A 20,180-nucleotide genomic window follows, 5' to 3' on the forward strand; every position below is an offset into this window, starting at 1 on the left:
GTTTTTTTGTTTTTTTTTGCCAAGACTACACAATATTAGCAAGGACAGTTTTGTCCTTGAAATGGCACTTTTATAATGGTGAGATTCCAGTTTTTGATACATTTTTTTTTTTTACTAATGTTTTCACTTTGTCATTATGCGAAATTGTGTTGATTTATAGGGACAAGTAATTTTTTTTTAAATTTTATTTCAAGTTGCATTTACAATACAGTGTGGATCGAGTGAAGGGTAATCCAAACTTTTGCTTTTTATTGCTTAATATTATTATTATTATTATTATTATTATTATTATTATTATTATTATTATTAACTTCTCCACTTTTGCAGCAATACCAGAGTGCCATCCGAGCTCACAAAGCAGGAAAACCGGTCGACTTTGACGAGCTGCCAGTTCCCCCTGGTAAGATCTTTTTTTTGTATAGTTTTTGTGACAGTGTAATTTCCACATTATATTTAGCTCCAAAAAATTGATTTGCATTGTGTTTTCCCTTAGTAATTCTGAAGTGATACAAGCAAGTCTGTGGACCAGCACCACCAGACATAATTTTGTAGTAAATTAAAACTTGTGCTGGTCAGATTGTGCATTTTATCTTTAATTTACAGGCTTTCCCCCAATTCCGGGTCAGAAGGCACCAGCACCTGAGCAGGGACTCGTTGCTGCTCTGGAAGCAGCAAATAAACTTGCTGTTACTGATGCTCCTGAAGTGCCGGATGAAGAAGATGAGGAGGTGGGTTATCAGCAGTGGCAGTTCCTTTTTATTAGCAGTTTTTTAAAAATGTGTTTATTTAGTGTCTTGTTCCTGGTGTAGTCCAAACCTGCTGTTTCAGAAGAACCAAAGAACCCCACAATAGAAGCTCCCTCTGCAAGTCAAGCAAGAAAAAGGAGTCCTTTACCTTCACCTGACAGAGCAGTCCGAGAAGACCTTTCACCAACAGGTCAGTAGAGCTGCAGTCCTCAAGATTAAAATGTGTTGCTTTTCTTCACTCTGTGGCGCAGTCAATTAAACATTTCCGTGATTACTGACGTTTGAGCCTTTATAACTAATTGGCTCAAGACATTACTGAGAGTGTTGGTTAACACATGAAAGGGTGTTTGAAGCATTCTCGTTGGAGAAGCTCCACTTTATTTCACTCAGGGATCAGCACAAACAGGAGGCACAACATAATAGAAGAATTAGGCTGCAGGAAACAGCGGAGCGGTTCTCTTGAAAAAAAACAAAAAAGTATTGTGGCAGTCGACTGATCAGTTAAATATAAGTTTCTTTTCTTTAAATCGTCCTGACAATGTTGGGACAGAGCTGTGTCTCTATGCACGCACATAATCTGGACTTTGTAATAGATAAACTTCAGATACTCTCAAGAGTGTCTCATTTGGACATTTTATTTCTCGCTTCCATTGCCTCAAGATAAAGACCAGAGAATTTGGTTTCAAGTCCATGTGTGAAAGAGTCTTTGGTCAGATAAAAAAATGCAAACTGAAGACATCTCTGTAGAAATGTATTGTTTTTGTTTTAACGGTCCTTTTTATTTCATGTATTTCTATGTCCTCCAGCTGTTCAGCAGCTGGAGTTCCTAGAGGGTCGAAAGAAGCAGTACATGAAGGCAGCTCTGCAGGCGAAGCAGAAGAAAGATATGGAGCAAGCCAAGATTTTCCTCCGCACCGCCAAAGGCTTGGACCCCATGATTGAGGCCTCACGCAGCGGACAAACCGTGGACATCAGCACGGTGAGCGGAGTGTAGACTAATCCTGGAACTGCCAGGTTATACTGTGGATTTCACATGAGTCCTTAATATAATTTCTTTTACCCCAGCTTACTGTTAGAATTGTCCCTTCATCTGTTCATTATCTTCCACTTATCCTGACTGTGGTTTTGGTGGCAGCAGGTTTAGTAGGTTCCTAATATTCCTCCCCAGGAATATTAAAAGAATATAAAAGGAATATTTTCCAACTTCTCTGCCGGGGTTCCAAAGTCGTTTAAGGCAGGTGTTTTGAGTCTGCCCTGGGGCCCCCTACCAGCTGGACATGCCTGTAAGACCTGTTAATGAGCTGCATTTTACCCTCAGACTGGAAGAAGCACTTCAGTTTTTTGGGAGAGACCTGTAGCCACAGATTTTGAGTTACCGACTCTCATCCCAGCTCCCAGCAAACCACCCAAGCTGAAGGTCACATTGTGATAAAGCCAACAGAGCCAGGTTGTCTGTAAAATTCTGAGGTCCTAGAAGCTTAACACTCTTTTCTTCTCCCCCAAAATGGCCAAATGAAAGATGCAAAACAGGAGCTTTTAAGACAGGTGGGAGGCAGATTATCTGTTCACGAATGTAAAGGAGCCACCGTGGCTGTAAGGAAAGAATATAACATAAGAAGACACTATGAAATGAAACACCACGACAAATACAAGGACCTGGACGTAAAGCAAAAGCTCCAGAAGGTAGAGGAGATGGGGGGAAAAAAAGTCTGGTTTCATGTTCACAAAAGCAAAACTACAAGGCTAGTTTTACTGTGGTAGCAGAGATAGCAAATTCAGCCTGGGCCTTTAATGAGGGAGAGTTTGTCAAAAAGTGCGTGGTTAAAGTTTGCGACATGGTGAGCCCAGATAAAAAGCATGTGTTTTAAAATGTGAGCCTGAGCAGAAACATAAGCGTACATGTGAGCTCGCCACCAATGTACATGAACAGTTGATGAAAATGGGTAAAGATTTTACCGCATACTCCCTTGCTGTGGATGACAGCAGCGGTTGATGTGGAAAGTGCACCAACCAACCTCCACATGAAGCTGATTGAGCTCAAGTGTAGTGACACGCTCCAGTCAATGTATGACTCTGGGGTGGTGCACAGTTTCCCCGTTTCCTCGCCGACATACTGCCATAACTCTGCACCCAAGCTGCTCAAATGCTCTCTACGTTCAGCAGCACATATCTATGTGAGCAACTTTCTTCTCTCTTTGATCACGATGAACAAAACACCGCTCAGGAGTCTTCTCACTGATGAACACCTTCACTCAATCCTGAGCATTTCCTCAGCTCAGAGCCTGAACCCAGACACAGATGCACTTGCATCTAAGAAGAGATGCCAGGTATCTGGCTTGAACCACTGGGCATCAGAGTAAATCGGAGTGTAGCAAACTTTATGCACTTTTTCTACTCCAAGGCCTGGACTGTTAATAGTTGAAAGATTGTATTATTATTGAAGGAAATTATTATTATTTTTGGTTGTTTTGATGTTGGCCTGTGATAAAAAATTAACATTAAAAAGGAACTGTAGGAAAAGGCTACAGATGCATAATAAGAGACATAATAAACTAATACCACTGATGTGGGGGGACTGAGGGAACAAGTGGGATCCCATTGTTGCTGACTCTCTGCTGTACCTGCAGGTGCCATCGCCCCCTGGTGATGAAGATGAGGACTTTATCCTGGTTCATCACAGGGACGTTCAGATTTCAGACAAAGAAGAGCAGGTTTACGTACAACTGGCCAAGATCCTCAAAGAGCAGTACGAGGTAAAACTGCATGATTACAAAGATAAAAGCGATGCAGTTTTTGATTCTGTAACCACTTTATTGCTAATAGCAAGCTCAAGTAATGAAGAAATATTTTTAAAGTGTTCTTGTTACTAAGTTATTATGTTTTTATTATAATCTTCACTGTTGTTGTACAGCATCAAACTATCAGTAAATAGAAAAGAACAGAAACGTTTGATGATTTGAGATTTTTGAAAGTAATCATGTATCTTAATATACACATTTGAGAATTAATTGTATAGTTTCTCAGTCTGCTGTGCCCTGGATTTTCTTTGAGATCTTTTCTGCTTGTCCTCCTTTTAGAAATGTTTGACTCACTCCAAGCAATTCACACACCTGGGAAACATCTCAGAAACTACAAAGTAAGATTTTTGTGTCACTCACAACACTTTTTAAACAGGTTTAAAAATATCTACAATCTGTTATAACACAGTGTTGAAGCTGGAACTAATTTAGAATTTAACACACTGAAATTGCACTTCGGTCATAAACATTTCATTTAATGTACATGTTTCTGACAAAGATACTTAAGGTTTTGTCACAATTTAGGGAACATAATAGTGTTCCCTGACATCCAAACTGTTAGCCTTAAGGAGAAAAGGAAGAAAGAAAACATTTTAATTGGGAGATGGGTCCATTTTTCTTGGCACACTTTGAGCCCCTTTGTACCAACAGAGCATGGTTTAAATGCCACAGCCTTCCTGAATATTGTTGCTGACCATGTCAATCCATTTTATTACCATAGTGTACCTATCATGACAAAAATAATCTCTAGACTGGTTTCTTGAACATGCCAGTTAGTTCACTGTACTCCAATAGCTTCCACAGTCAGCAGATCTCAGTCCAATAGAGCTGTTAGGATGTGATGACACAGAAAATTTGTATTATGGAAGTAAAGCTGACATAATGACATAGTGTCCATATTGATTGTCATCAGTGTGGACCACAATCTCTCCAGCACCTTGCTGAATATATGCCGTAAAAAGCACTGTGTGAGTGCATGTGGCGTTAAAAAGTGTATTAAAATTCTTTAGCTTTTCCCAGGATTCCTTTGTTACTACTTAGACATAAAGTGTAACCTACATCTTCATTTGTTACATTAAATTTATCCATAATTTATTTGCATATGTGTTTTAAATTCACAGTGATCAACAACACACACAGTGTGGAGTTTGGCAAAGCTTCACATATATCCTCCTTGTTTGTGTATTTACACTTAATATTTGAAGACTTGTTTTAGATCATGGGAGGACATTTTGCATGTCTGGTATGGTAAAAAGGGGTAAAAAGTGATTTTAGCTTTGGGTTAAGTTTGGTGTTGTGGTTCAGCTTAGGGTGTGGACATTGCATTGAGTCAGTAAGTGCCTTCACGTTAAGTGTGTGTGTGTGTGTGTGTGTGTGTGTGTCTGTCGTCCAGGTTTGAGAAGATGGCAGAGAGTTGTAAGAAGAATCTGGATATGCTGAACCTGGCTCAGTCGAGGGGTCTGCCTCCCCCTAAACATCACTTTGAGGAGAGGTCGTTTCACACTGTCAGGTGGGCACATTCAAGACATCTGATATCAGAATCAGAAATACTTTATTAACCCTGAGGGGAAATGGCTTTCATCCCAGATGCTTCATGCCAGAGTAGGAAATTGTGCAAAAGAACCCAAGATAACATCAAAAGAGAAAACGGTAAATGAAATATAACGTTACAAATGTAGCATCTGATCTCAGAGGGAGGGGTTACAAAGATTGATGGACATTCCTTCCTGTAGCGCTCAGTATTGGACTTTAGTAGTATGAGCCTTGCACTGAAGGTGCTCCTGTGTGTCACCAACATGTCATGCAGAGGATAGGAGCCATTCTGCATTATGTCCCTTGCAGCTTGGACGACATCTGTCTGCTTGCCACTGCTTTTAAAGTGTCCAGCGTCATCCCCATGATGTCACTGGCCCTTCTGATCAGTTTGTGTCTGCTGGTGTCTCCAGCTTTCAGTAAACTGCCCCAGCTCACAACAGCAAACAGAATCGCTCATAAAACATCCTCAGCCAGATGTTAAAGGACCTGATCCTCCTCAAAAGATAGAGGCGGCCACGGCCCTTTTTGCAGAGGTCTTCAGTGTTCTTACCCCAGTCCAGTTTGTCAGTAAACATTCCCAGGTTTTTATAATCGTCCACAACGGACGCACATCTAAACTCTTTTTTTTTTTTTTAACAAACTAAAATTAAAACTGTAAACTGAAGAAACTGCAATGCACATGTCCAGCCACTGTTAATAGTTAAATATATTTAATTGTGTAATTATATGCATGGAATTTTATCTGGCACAAATCAATTTACTCAAATTATGAAGAAAGTAAATGTGGACCATTATACTCTAATTCTTACATTCTCAGTAATAATTAAAAACATGGAAAAAAGAGGTTCACATGTTTCTTACTGGTGCATTTTCGTTACAGTTTGTACTTTTTGTCATCTTTCCTTTCTTCTCTCCCTCACTTTCAGGATATTTCCAGAGCTTAGCAGTACTGATATGGTGGTTGTTATCGTTAAGGGGATGAATCTTCCTGCACCGAGTGGTAAAAAGAAAGATTAATATCAGTTCTGCATAGTACAGTCTGTGTGCACGGCCTTGCAGTTCCAGCTCTTACATGCTTTAAATGCTGGTCTTTGCCATACACCTTGATAAAATTCTCTGTGTATTGTTATATTTATATTTCTGTTTGCATTTGGTCTTGTTTCCAGTTTTAAATACCATTTGCGATCACTTTCAGTTTTATGGCTTGACTGAAACTTTTCCCCTCTGGTATAAAGTCAAATTGCTGTGTGTAAACTTTGGTGTAATGGCGCACACACTTTGTTTTGTGTCTTTTCTCAGGTGTTCAAACAAATTATCTGGATGCCTACATCAAGTTTGAGTTCCCTTACCCGAGCACAGTAAGAAAGTTCTTTTCTTTTTACGTATCGAAGCAATTGAGACAATTTATACCAATAACATTTTAATTTTTTTTTTGTTTGTTTTGCACTAGGAGCAGCCTCAGAAACACAAAACAAATGTCATCAAGAACACTAACTGCCCAGGTGAAACATGAAACGTCACGATTTAATGTTTGTTAGTTTAATGAAATAGTGAATTTTTTTTTTTTATTTTAAGTGTATTTATGGATTTTTCTGCCCCAAATAAACCAACTCTCTGAATAAATGTTAGCTGCAGCTCTTCAGCTGTGATCTCTTTCCTCCAGAATACAACCAGAGCTTCACACTATCAATCAACCGTAACCACCGCGGCTTCAGGAGGGTGGTGACGTCTAAAGGTCTCAAACTGGAGCTGCTGCACAAAGGGTGAGTCACAGACAGCACTGGTTACAGGGAAGCATCCTCACTGAGGTTTAGACCGGAGATGTAATTATCAATGTGACTTTTGTCTTTGCGGCACACATTTAAACATTGTTGCTGCATGAAACTAACAGGGATTGTTGAGAACACTCTTTGTAATCAGCATGTAAGAAATTATATACAAAAAATGTGCAAAGGTACATCACCCTCTCCCGTGGCAGTAAAACACATTTGTGTTTTTGCTAAACATCTATGGACAATTCTGCACTGTAAAGATTTTTCAGTGTCATTATATTGACTTTGCTCTTGCTTCCTGCCTGAGTGCTTTTGTAAATCAGTCGCTGGAACACTGTGGTTTCTCTTTGGGATTAATACTGCAAGTACTGCATCTACAGACGGGTGACATTAAAGGAAAAACCTAAATAAATAGGTGACAGAGATAATGAATGAACACGCTGCACACAGGTGATCTGCGTGGTACAACTAAGAAGTTAACATATAAAAATGCTGAGCCATCCCAGTGGATCAAGATGACAAAAAGGAAAGATCCAAGCAGGTTCTTCAGCAAGAACACTTTGTCTGACAGTTCCATAAAGAGGGCATATTATAGTAAGTATAGTATTATAACCCCCTCATTACACACTTGAACCAGAGGCACTAGTTGACCGATACGGTAAATGTGATTTGCTCAGATGAGTCACCCCTGGGTATGTGCATGTGCTGCAGTGCAATCACCAAAAGCTCAAACTAACCGAACCGAACCTGTGGGAGATTTCGGTTGGATTTCTGCTAAGACAATGAAGCTGTTGTGATGGCACATGGTGAGCTAACACATTACTAAGACACTTATTGTTGGTTTGTTCTTTTATTTATCATCTGTGCATTTATGCATGTGGTAAATACACAAAACATAACCCAAATGAATGAGGTCTGGTTTCTTACCACAATGCAACAACATATTAATATATCACCCCGATCTCTATACTATTGATGTAAAACTTATCTCAAAATATCTCAAACACATTCTGACTTAGTGTTTTGTTGCTCCCTATTTCTACTGTCTGTAGATGTATTTTTTTTTTTAAACTCTAAGATGGTAACGATAGTGAGATTGTAGCTAAACACCATCACAGTTACCAAAATGCCCCCTTTATGGGCTGTTGATGTGCGGAGCCCCTTTGTGCTTTGTTAAACCAGCCTATGTCTGACCGCTGCCACAGACCTAAAATGCATAATAATTAAGACTAAACGCTGTCACGTCGGAGTAGCTGTATTAATGTGACATTGATTCTGCGGTTGTGTTGCTTCAGAGGTTTCCTGAGAAGCGACAAACCAATCGGGACAGCGCTTGTAAAGCTGGACAAACTGGAGTCGCAGAGCGAAATTAGGGAAATTGTAGAGGTTGGTAGTGTTTAGTTTAAACTTGGCACAAACAACAAGGCCGTGGTGGTTCAGTGGTTAGCTCAGCTTCACTATCACGTTTTCCATGTCAGGTGATGGATGGTCGTAAGTCCACAGGAGGTCGCGTTGAGGTCAAGATTCGACTGCGGGAGCCTCTGAGCGGACAGGACATGCAGAAAAGCACGGAGCGCTGGCTGCTGATCGACCAGCCACAGGTAGAAATAAACATGAATGCGTAAACACTGGTGATGTTTTTCGCAGCATTATCATCTCAAAAGACTAAGACTAGATGTTTTTTGTCTCCAAGGTTCTGGTTTAGATGGTCCTGTGAGATTACAGCAAGCTCACAAGATAAAGGTAACCGAATGAAGTTAAAAGCAAATATGTTGTTTCTTAAAGCTCCATTTTAAAAACAATATAATAGTATGTAAAGCTAAGAACACTGCATTTAACCACTGACAAACAAGAGAGGGTCCATGATGTTTTCAGCCAGAACTGATTCAGAAAAAGAAAGTTCTAATCAGCACAAGGCAAGAAACAAACACACATGCTTTGGCTTTCACTTGGGGTAAATGTGCAGGGTTAAAGTTGGTTGGGCCAAATTTTCTTTTTTTAATGTTTTGTGTTTGTGCAATTATGCTTCAAAACATATCTTCCTGTGGACAAGTTTTTGTCACAAGTTTTTGAGTGAGACTTGCCCTTGTAACCAAAGAATTTCAACAATTTCTTCTTGATTAGTAGGTTTTTCAGCTTCTTATTTATTGTTATCTGATAACCAATATGTGAAGGGCTGTGCAGAGCATGCAGGCTGTTGCAGACAGTAAAAAGCCCTGAATTCACCTGCTGCTTTATTATTATCATAATTATATTTTACTTTAAACTTCCACCCCTCTCTCGCTCTCTCTCTCTCCCAAATTAAAAGGTACTCAATGAAAAACACTCGGAGGAGGTGGAGACGTGTGTTGGGAACTGATGCGGACATTGTTCATTTTGGACTCAGACCTACACGGGTCTTGCTAAAACTTTTGCACATTTGCAAGACGCAAGGGCTCCCTTTCACACAGCGGCCCACCAGAAGGAGACCTGGAGCTGGTTTTCAGTAGGTCTGCTGGTCGCTGGCTCTGTCTGAGGAGCTGCTGTGATGCTTAAGGCAGACTTGAGGGAAACAGGTGTGAGGCTCCTATTCACAGTCCCTCCAGGAAGTAATTCAAATCAATCCCCATCTGAACTCTGCAAACTTGCAAATGAAAATGCAAACATTGCAACATGCATTAGTAATTTTATTTTTTATTTTGTTTTTTGAGAAGCTGTCATGAAATCATGAAATCCTGGAGGGACTGTTGTGCGATCTGTTGCCCAGTTCCCTTTTCATCATTACAGCTCCTGGACGACTGTGTCCTGTGCCATTGTTGAAGGAGCTCAGTGTCAAGCCAACCTGATCCTGCTGCCCGACCTGATTTTAGTTAATATATCAAAGAACGTGTACAGATTACTTATATTATACAGCTCTGGTATCTACAACTGCACATATGCACTAATACCAAAGTAATCACTGTTGCTGTAAAATCCTGCATATTTGAAATTGCCTTTAGCTGCCAAACCTGTTACGAAGACATGAGAAGTTAATATATGTGACAAGACCTAAACATCACTATTATTTTTCCACGCAATTAATTGTTTTTTTTTGGTGTAAGAATATCACGAAAACACAGCATATGTTATACAAGAGCAATCCAAGAGAAGGTGATAATGTACAAGGCACAAATAATTTAAGATCCCACTTCCCGTTTTTTTTTTTTTGTTTTTCCAACACATTTTTTTAATAATGATCACTAAACTGTGCACTTGTCTGTGGCTTCAGGTGTGTTAGATTCCTGTCTTACCTTGTTTATGCAGAAGAGCATCTGTGCAGGGGCTCGTGGGAAACAAGAGTTTCAATCAAGAAAGCTATATATTTTATCTTAAAGCATATAGAGATTATTGTGTTCAAAAGTAATTTATAAACCTCGTTGGCAGAATTGACCTTATTACCTAAAAGTTAAAGTTTTGACATTTTTGGGGAAAAGCTTTACTGATTTGTCGGTGTCGATAACACTCAAGTAAACAGGAGTGACTTCCCCCAAAACGTCAGTCTGCTTTTTCATGTAGCAAATCCTCAGTGATTTAAAGGGTCAGTTCACCCAAATTACAAAGACACCTGCAGTATCCAGCCAGGAAAAAGAAAACTACATACTTGGAAGCACTATAAAAACATTTTAATAACAGGTTCAGAACACTTCAGTGGTATTGGAGTCACGTGTTTATTAGTGCATTGGTCACAAACTAACCAGTGATTGGGCTAATGTAACACTTTAATTTAAAAAGATGTCCAACTGTAAATAATTTGATTGAACTGACCCTTTAAAACAGAAATAAAAGAAGCCATAAACATGAGCCAACTACAGAAGATTTTGCTTTCAACAGTCTTACCTCATCAAGGTCTGCGAAAGGTACCGTGGTCACAACATTTCTGGTTATTCTGTGCAGGACCTAAAATTCTCAAACTCATGGTCCTAAAACATTATAAAGCGTGTTTACAGATTAACGATGTCACGGTATTTTTCCAAAATGCTACAAATCAATGAATCGGAATCAAGAAAATTTATATTGTGGATTGAAAATCTCCACCTTGCTCTAAAATGTCCCGTTAAAATGGCTTGTTTTAGTTGTGCACTGTTGACTGTTTTTAAAATAAAAGATTCAGGAAAAAAAAAGACAAGACAAATAACTTGGCACTTCTTTCAATTTTCGGATTTTATTTTACATATACTACAGGGTTTTTTTTTTTTAGTTTTTTTTTTAGGGGGGGAGATAAAGACCAGTTTTGACATTTGTAGTGTAAAGAAAATGTACAAGGTTTTTGGCTTTTTCTTACATTTCTGACTGATGTTTGTTTAAAAAAAAAAAAATAACTTAGTTGACAACTGAGAGTGGAAGTTTTGTCCACACACCAGAGGCCATAACTGTTGAGATGCAAAGTCGACCTTGTTTCTGTTTGCATGCAGTGTTTACAGATTTAGACTGAATCAATTTACAACCGAATACAAAAGAAAAAAAATGCTACTTTTTCAGTCAAACTGCACCATTTTTTGGATTCAGGACATATTGCACAAGTTACACAATGTCAGAAATAAAAACAGGGAGTCAGAAAAATAAATGTGTCTCCTCTTCATTATGCTAATTTATAAAAACAGAACATCACACAGTGAAAACACAGTGATTGTGTGGCACCAGCTCTGATATCACAGTACATTTTCAGAACTGGTGACCTTTAAACTCTGATTCAGTCTTTACTAGCATTACTTTGCTATAGTAGTTCTTACAATACTTCAGCTGAGTAATAAACACAGAATTAACACAGGTTTAATTTAAACGCTAAAGTATCGGCTCTTCTGCAGATTGTTATGTGATTGTCTGTTTCTCACGTGTGATGACGAGAGTTTTCTCCAATAAAACCTGTCGTACGTACAGTACTTTGTGTGTAGCCCCTTCTGGTTTTATATTAGCATGATTAAAGATGGAGAAGTTGTCATAATGCAGAATGATCACAGTACAGAGCAGTTTTTGGTGATTTTTTTTTTTGTTTAGCCAGAAACAAAAATGCATATTGCAGATTTGAACAGAAACAGGAGGAATACATTCTTGATTGTTTTTAGGTCCGTGTTGCTCAAGGAAAGCAGAGTCCAGAGCATAAAAAAAAAAAAAAAAAATTTAAAACCAGGCTGCAAGCAACAACAGCGCAATCCAGCCTTTTACAACAAGTCAGTGATCTACAGGGCTCCCACTTAGGTCCTCAAACGTTTGAAAAGTCTGGAGGACGAAATGGATGATTTCAGGGTTATGGAAAGATAAGCTGCAGAAAATATGAGATGAAATACATTCAGCTTTAAACTTTTTGCAGGTACCTCAGATCTTATTCTGCTGTTGGAACATTTGTCTTCCAGGACACAGTGGCAGCAACCGAGTTCGCTTCAACTCTCCTGTAAATGGCTTAGAATCCAGTGCACTGCTTCTGCAATTTGTACAGTCCTTATATATTTTATATATATATATATATACTGTATACATAACTTTACATTTTTAACAGTTATTGTTTGTATAATTAAAAAGATGCCAAAATAACTTGGTTTTTCTGACCGCTGCTGGACGAACACCGAGCACTGATGACTTTTTGAAGTCGATTAATGCGATTAAAAATTTTTTCCTCTGCTTTTTTTAGCTTTATGTACAGATTGAGTTTATCAATAAAGCATTAGAACCTTTTCATCAGCTTTCATCTGTAGGACAAAAAGAGCTTTAGGACTTGAGTGTAACATGTTATGGGTTTTCACAGAGTCAATATTAGTCTCTTTAGTAATACTGTCGTTCAGAGGGATCTCTGGAAGCTACAATGTTTTAATGGAGAAGAAACTGCTCTGCCTACAAAAAATATGTACAACAAATGACTGCATTTGTGGGTATTTGAAGTAAAGCATCTGGTGATTATCGGTGAGTAAAGCTGAGATGGTTTTCACCCTGATACATCACAATGAGGCCGCTTCTCCCCCATTCAGTGAGTTTCTTTTACTTCAGCGATGGATCTGAGCGTCTGTGCTACATGGAGGCCTTCGAGTTCATCGTTTCAGGACCTCTGGCTGCCACAGTGATGGAGCAATTAGGAAGCTGAGGAGCTACATACCACCACACTGGAGTCAGACAATGGGTCTGTCCAAATACCCACCTTCACACATTCAGGCAACACTCTGAAAATTAAATCCTCGTTTGTACTAATGCAGCGTTAAAGGGTTGTTCTGTCCTGGTTTTAGGACAGAGGGAACACACTTGTTACCTATCATATCAGGACTGGACAAGAGTAAGGTGTTTACTAATTTAATTAAAGTGCTTATATGTATTTGACAGTGTCTTGGTCACAACAACTGCCTCTTCATTATTTACGCTCAATCAAATTTCAGTGTGACTAAAGAAATAGGGGATAAAATGCAAAGCCATCGCATCACGCAAAGTCCACCTTAGACTCAGAAAACTTTGCTGCTGTTGCCTTTCCTTCTTACTTTACAAACTGTAAATGTGACTTTGGGACCAAATTTGTGCTTTGCAGAATCGATAGCTGTTGATTTGTGTGGATTTTGGCTCTGAGCTCTAACGCGGTACTGAAAGGTGTCATAAAAAGAGGCAATTGTAGCCTATTACGTAGATTTATGCACTTTGTATTAAGATATTTGTATTAAAAAGTTTGATTCACAAAAAAAAAGCTGCACACAAATTGTGCTCAAAAGACAAATACTCTGCAAGTGGTGTAATTAATGATTTTTTAATTTCTCAAGAGAGAACTTGCTTACAGAAAACGGCTCATCTGTTTTTTTTGACTGTAATTTAATTACAGGTCCCAAATAACCGATGCACAGATGCTCATCGCCTATATTAAATATCCTTGTATGAATAATTTAGTGAAATGTGCTCATACTTTATATCCGATAAATCTACTTGCTCCCAGATAACCTGATGTAATGTCTTTAACGGTAATACTGCTCCTGAACTTTGATCTGTGACTGTTTCAGTAGAATTATTTGTTATTTTGAGGAATTTCCATCGAACCAACAGTTGCCGTAAAGGCGTTACACCCGTAGGCACTTCACTACTCACAGATACGGCAAGTGTGGTTATCAGGACAGACCCAGTGTGATCTCCAAAGCTTGCCACAGATCAAAACACCCAACAGGTGAGGTGAAAGATGACAAATGATCCTCGGGCCCCAGGTGACCTCTGTAGCAGAGCAGACGGTGGCTGGATGCCCAGGTTGATTTTAGGAATGCTACCCCGCCTGGCACAGTTTTCAGGCTCTTCTGAAGTGCTAATGGTTGAGGAGAGATGGTGAAAGGAACTGTAAAAACAAAAATGTTTGGAGGTGAAGATACATGTTGGTGTCCAGCTCCTATGAAATTATTTCCAGGATGTAGAAGATCAGCTCCATGACCACGGGGCCCTCACTCAGCTGACATGCTCCACCGTGAATGACCGGGATCAGGGCGCTGTCCAGGTCGCTCAGGTACTGAGGCAGGAGAGGCTGTCCATTACTTCCTGCCAGATAGCCCACCTGGTACAAAGAAGACAATCACACACATTTAATCACACAGAAACCATCAGCTAACAGAGGTAAACAAATCTACACCAAAACTAAAAACGACATCACATTTCCAATTTCGACTAAGCCCCCATTGCTATGTTTGAATTAAAAAAAAAAAAAAAAAAAACCCATCGTGTAATATTCAATGTAACATCCATTCATCGTACCTGGTCAGAATCCAGAGTGACCCTCAGTCCCAGTTTGGCCATGCCGTCCTCCTTCAACAGTTTAAGGTGAGGACACAGCGCCATGCAGAAAGCTCTCGCCACGTTCTCCGTCAGCCGGCTGTGGTCGGCCGGGTCACTAAGACCATTGGGTTGGTCTTCACTCTGAAGGAAGAACACCTGAGGGAAATCACAGAAACACTGTCAAACTAAATGTGTGCAGTTGTAGTTTTTTAAATATTAGATATGGGAGAGAAGGGGGGGCGGGGGGTCATCCTGTGCAGTAAGATCTCTTTTGCAGCTTCATGTCCTTACTGATAATTGGTAAAATGACCGGCTCGAGTTGTCAGGTGTACCGTACCTCTGTCCACCGGATGACTTTGCCATTGGCTTTGAACTCCGAGCCGTGGAAGATCTTGACGCTGGTGATGGACTCCATACACTTCCCATCGATCGGACTGATCACACTGGATTATTAAAGCACAAAACACATGACTCCATTGAATTAAAGCAAGTTTATGGAACAGACGAGCAAAGGTAGCACATAAGAAATGAAGGAGGGAAGGGAAGGTTACATTGCCCTTGGACAAGGCTCCGACCAGTCAGCTGCTCGACTGTCAATGAGAACACACTAAAGCTCTATTCTACAGATGATAACCGCCGTAAAAAAAAATGTACTCAATAAAAAAAGAATCCATAACGCAGAAGACAAGGACACGTGGCCTGTGTTGAACTGTATTCTGATGAAGTGCTTGGTTGCGCCACTCACTGTTTCATAATACTGTGTTAAAATTGTTTGCTGGCCACGGGCTGCACAGAGTGAAGAACAAACACCTCGGTGTGGCGTTCTGTGCTCACTGTGGGAGTCGAACACTACAGCAGGATGCTTTGCAAGTGAAGCATAAAGGCAAGCAATATATTACTGTGACTAGCAACTATAAATCTCTTAATCCAATTGTAATCACAATTTAAGATATAAATAGTATTGAGAATTGTAGTATCTTTTACTAGTATACTTTAACCATAGTATTATTTTGTTAATATATTTGTTCTACGTGCTGCAAGTATTTGTTTTTTAACCCAAATGTGAAATATTTTTCTCTTCTATTAATACATAAACTGTCTGATGTGACAGCAGACAACATTAACTTATCTGCTGAAAATACTGTTAGCAATGTGATACAGTATCTGGAGAAAAGCCCCGTTTATATCAAATGGTAAAAAGTTAGTTTTAAATTGCAAGTGTTATCAGGCTGCTTTAAAATTGATTGGGTTGTATCTCAGAGCCACGTCAAACCACATCATTCCACCCTGCTGCTCCGATTTTCCCCCAGAGGACTCGCCCGAGCACGCATAATGAGTTTTTCTAGCAAAGTAGTAAGACGACAGGAAACCACCAGTTCAATTATCCGTGATATAAACGCATCTGCTCCAGCTCCCTCTCCTCTTGTGTTGTGATCCCATGCTCTTTGCCTTTTTCTGCCTCACCCCTTGTTGAAGTTGTGGTCATCTTCAGTCCAAAGTACGTGGACCAGCTCCTGGTTCTCTTCCTGGTCGGCTTTGCCACACGTGATGCTGAAGTCCTTCATGTCCCGCAGGGCTTGCCGTAGGGAGTCCATGGTTTCAGCTGTGATCTGGATCATGACACCGTCTGAAGAAAACACAGGTCAAGCATCACGAGTTGTGCTGTTTAGTGACCACCTTCAAAATCCAAGTTACTGTTTCATGAGAAACTCCACTCATTTTTTGCGCGCGAAAATCTTGTCATTTGAATTTTAATGGAGCCATTGTTATTATGTCAGCATAGGTCTGGAAACAACATAATTCCAAAAGGTACAGACTGGAGGTTTCCAACTGGAGAGAAGTGGACATTTATGAGATCCACAAGTTAAAAACTTAAGAGTGGCAGAATTTCAGCCGTTGCTGCACAGAATTCACTTTTTTTAATAACCAGCACTTTCAGTTTTTAATTTGTGAGACAATTCATTCTAAAAACCTGCTTTCAATTATTGCTTATAGCATAATTGACAATTATCCATTTAAAATGAAATATAAAACAAATGAATTCCAATCAATGTTTATGTGTGTACATTTTCTTAAAAAATCTTTAAGGGGGGATAAGTATCAAGTACAAATGAGGTACTTCTAGTTAAAAGTATTTCAATTTTCTAATACTTTAGCTTCATTATATTTCAAAGGCAAATATCTTGTACTCCCCTACATTTACTTTAGAACTATACTGTTAGTATTTACAAAATGCAGTACAATCACAAGATTTTGGTGACCCAGTGTGAAATCTACAACCCACCCAGCAATACACAATTCAAATTACAAATATTATATCGGAAAAATGTGGATCATCATAACAAACTACATGGTTGTTCACATCACCTCCATTATTACCAGCTGCAAGAATAAAAGTAATGAAAAATATGAATCAAGAACTAAAACAAAGAATATTAATCATAGATTTGAAATGAGACATTTTGCATTACGAGTATTTGTGCTTTTCAAGTATTTTATATCGGTTTTATTTAAGTAACATTTTAAATATAGGACTTGTAACAAAGTTTTCCTACACTGTATTGATACTTTTCCTTCAGTCAATGATCTGAATATTTCTTACGGTACTGTGACCAGTGAAGTCTTCAAGTGTGTGTAATATCTGGCAAACTTGTTACAAAAATCTCATAAGAATCAAATTATGCCCATAAGTATTTCAGATTTTTGCAGCAGTAATTCTCTGTTCTTTGTAGATACTGTGACTTTTATAAGGTAGTTTCACACAAATATTCCACGAATATCTACCTTTTTTTTTTTTTTTTAAGTTTGGCAGAGTAGTTTATTGTTATAGTTCTCACCTTCCACAATGCTTGTCTTGGCTAAGAAGCCTGACGAGGCTTTCAAAGCACCACTGAACACAAAGAAGCAGGCTCCGGTAACTGGGGAAACACACGCATACAAACAGAGGAAAAAAATAATAATTATAACTGACAGGAGGAGGATTTTAGGGCAAACAGAGCCATGCACACAGCAAACTGGAGGGGAGATTTAAAAAAAAAGAAAGAAAAAAGAAAGAAAGCTAAACAAACAAACAATGAAGGAAAGTCTGAAATGCGGTGGAGCCCATCACTGTGTCGGTACCTTTACGTGGCTGGTGATGGATGCTGATGGCCTGGGTCTGGTAGTTCCCATCGTCATTTTGCACACACACCAGGTGGGAGTCGGCCCGGTCGTTGAAGCATGCCCCCATGGCCAGCACATGTTCGTTGGACTTGTTCATGGCCTTCATCAGCTGAAAGGACATATAATATCCATGTTTAATTAAGCCGCCCTTTTGGTGTGCACTGAGGAAAATGGGCTTAAAAGGGCTGCGTGGTTAAGCCTAATTGCAGTGAGCTTGTGGGTAAAGTTAAAAACGGGATGACGCTGAGATGACAGATTGTTGAGAAAGACATCGACACGGGTGGATATTAATAGTTGAAAGATCCCATATATTAATTCTACTAAATCCCCTGCCTCTGGCTCTTTGAAGCATCCTTTTGTAAATCAGGAATAAAACTGAAAATCTGGAGGGCTTTAACCACTTGCTGCACTAAGGGCTCGTCTCCAAACTGTTGAGAAACGCTACCCATTTCATATCACTGGGTTCCCATCTGTTACAGCATCAGCAGCCAAACGCTACAACCTGAGTCGCTCCGCCCACCATGGCTCACTTTCTCTGTCAAAAATGGGAGCTGTGTGTGTGTGTGTGTGTGTGACTTCTTCTGGCTGAACGTTCATTCACACCCTCGAGGAAGCAGCATTATAGCAAGTCGACAGCCTACGCCTCATGTTCAGCTACACGGAGAAAACGTGTGTGGATGTTCAGGGGGCTTAAAAGCAGCCTCCTTTACTGAAGTCATCAGTTAATGCATTTATTTATTGTGTTTTTGGGTGTCGATAGAGGCTCAGAGAAACATGGGAGAGTTCTGGTTCCTTTTCAACATCTAAAAAGTATGAAAACTTTCAGTTCAAATATTTAGCATAAAAACCACATTTCAGAGACCTTTGACATGTAACAAGTTCGGCGCATTTCCTCGTTGGATTTAAATTATTTGCGCTGGTGTTACTGATTTTTTTAGATTAGATTCGATTCAACTTTATTGTCATTACACATGTACAAGTACAATGCAACGAAATGCAGTTTAGGTCTAACCAGGAGTGCAATAGCAGCAAAAGCAGGATATCCAGTTATTGCATAAATAAATAAGTTAGTATTGTACAGTATTTTGTAAATAGATATGTACGTAAATATAAATTTAAGGAAAATTGATATATACAATGATATGCAAGGCTGTGGTGAGCTATAAACAGAAGTAAGAATATAACAATAATAAATAAATAAAGCTATGGTGGGCAGTAGTGCAATGATATAGTGCAAATAAATTATGAACAGAGGCTTTAAAGTGATAGTAGTGCAGTGTAAGTGATTGCATGTTTTGTAAGGGGCAGTAGTGACTGTAAATGAACAGCTGGCAGTGCAAATGAGCATTTTTGTGGTAAGATAACATAAAAGTTATGTGTAAATAGTCCAGTGTGACTGCACTGATGATCATAATGGTTCCAGCGGGTTGGCTACAATGGTTTGTAGCGATTCCCTGCTTTCTTGGGCTTATTTCATATTTTGTCAGACAGAAAAACCATTTTCGTGATGGTCCATGGGGTCTGGGACAGTTCGACGGCAACTTCCCTGACTTAACTATTTTAAACCATTATAATGTTAATATAGTTTACATAGTAGGGTATATAGACAAAGCTTTCTAGTTATCATTACACAGATGTGCCAAACAATGGATGAGTTGAGGATTTGTGTTACATGATGTTTTGTCCTCACTTTTTGGTATATGGGGAGATCTGTCTGTTTTGGGTTACTATGGTGACTGACAAATGAGTAAATTTCACAAATATATCTGCATGATTTCTCATGTCGGTGCCGATCTTAAGTTGCATATTGTAGGTTTAAATAAAAAGTGACTCAATGTAATCCATGTCATTTCTTGTACAATCATTGTTAGCAGCAAAGAGCAGAGGTTTGCATCCCCTGGTGCAAACACAGGTCTAATTACAACCACCTCATTTCATCAGGTGCTGTTGTTAGGTGAGATGGGAGACGCAGGGTGCTCACCTCACTGTAGCGATTACTAGGGATCTTGATGCTCGTCTTTCTCACCTCCATGTCCACAACCAGACCCTTCACCACTGGTAGCGTGTACTGGTAGTTACGGAAATCCTACAACAGACAAATACAGAGTGCATTTTGTTTATAACGGCACGTTAGCAGTTTACTTACAAAAATAACAGACAACACAAAAAGGGAAATATTTGATTATTCACAGGAATTTGCCAAACCTGTCATACTACACAGACGATTAGCTTGAATATTAAATAAGTTACATTTCCAGAGTATATAGCAGAGCTGCTCAACCTTAAAAATAAATAACAACAGAGCAGAGGGGGGAGGAAATAATTAAGTACTTACTGCAAGCAGATTCATGATAGTGTGACCGGTCTCTCCAAAGAGTGGTTTTCTGAAGCGAACACTGAACAGTGGACACGGGTAAACTGCAAAGCAA

The 20,180-nt window shown here is 39.3% G+C and overlaps 2 protein-coding genes across 10 annotated transcripts in view; one reads left to right on the top strand and one right to left on the bottom strand.

The window, feature by feature from the left end:
* The window catches only part of cc2d1b (coiled-coil and C2 domain containing 1B), a 22,652-nt gene extending 11,463 nt beyond the window's left edge, over positions 1-11,189 (top strand). For 2 of the 4 annotated variants that reach the window (XM_067475614.1, XM_067475615.1), the window contains exons 12-26: positions 328-400; positions 604-728; positions 810-936; positions 1,553-1,725; positions 3,374-3,499; positions 3,824-3,882; positions 4,938-5,054; positions 6,007-6,080; positions 6,380-6,438; positions 6,531-6,582; positions 6,744-6,843; positions 8,148-8,238; positions 8,331-8,453; positions 8,546-8,595; positions 9,161-11,189. In XM_067475614.1, the coding sequence (XP_067331715.1) occupies positions 328-400; positions 604-728; positions 810-936; positions 1,553-1,725; positions 3,374-3,499; positions 3,824-3,882; positions 4,938-5,054; positions 6,007-6,080; positions 6,380-6,438; positions 6,531-6,582; positions 6,744-6,843; positions 8,148-8,238; positions 8,331-8,453; positions 8,546-8,557 (1,311 nt within the window). In that variant the 3' untranslated portion in view covers positions 8,558-8,595; positions 9,161-11,189. Of the gene's footprint in view, positions 1-327; positions 401-603; positions 729-809; positions 937-1,552; positions 1,726-3,373; positions 3,500-3,823; positions 3,883-4,937; positions 5,055-6,006; positions 6,081-6,379; positions 6,439-6,530; positions 6,583-6,709; positions 6,854-7,302; positions 8,239-8,330; positions 8,454-8,545; positions 8,596-9,160 lie in introns of those variants that run through there. The other 2 variants (XR_010910663.1, XM_067475616.1) reach the window with 2 other exon arrangements.
* The window catches only part of zfyve9a (zinc finger, FYVE domain containing 9a), a 32,115-nt gene continuing 23,110 nt past the window's right edge, over positions 11,176-20,180 (bottom strand). For 5 of the 6 annotated variants that reach the window (XM_067475612.1, XM_067475607.1, XM_067475611.1 and 2 more), the window contains 8 exons: positions 20,087-20,169; positions 19,733-19,837; positions 17,710-17,860; positions 17,427-17,507; positions 16,054-16,216; positions 14,927-15,032; positions 14,569-14,745; positions 11,176-14,371 (listed from right to left, as the gene is read on the bottom strand). In XM_067475612.1, coding sequence (XP_067331713.1) covers positions 14,210-14,371; positions 14,569-14,745; positions 14,927-15,032; positions 16,054-16,216; positions 17,427-17,507; positions 17,710-17,860; positions 19,733-19,837; positions 20,087-20,169 — 1,028 coding nt within the window. In that variant the 3' untranslated portion in view covers positions 11,176-14,209. Of the gene's footprint in view, positions 14,372-14,568; positions 14,746-14,926; positions 15,033-16,053; positions 16,217-17,426; positions 17,508-17,709; positions 17,861-19,732; positions 19,838-20,086; positions 20,170-20,180 lie in introns of those variants that run through there. The other variant, XM_067475613.1, reaches the window with a different exon arrangement.

The sequence above is a fragment of the Channa argus genome, chromosome 14 (assembly GCF_033026475.1).
Source record: "Channa argus isolate prfri chromosome 14, Channa argus male v1.0, whole genome shotgun sequence".
In the NCBI taxonomy this organism is placed as follows: domain Eukaryota; kingdom Metazoa; phylum Chordata; class Actinopteri; order Anabantiformes; family Channidae; genus Channa; species Channa argus.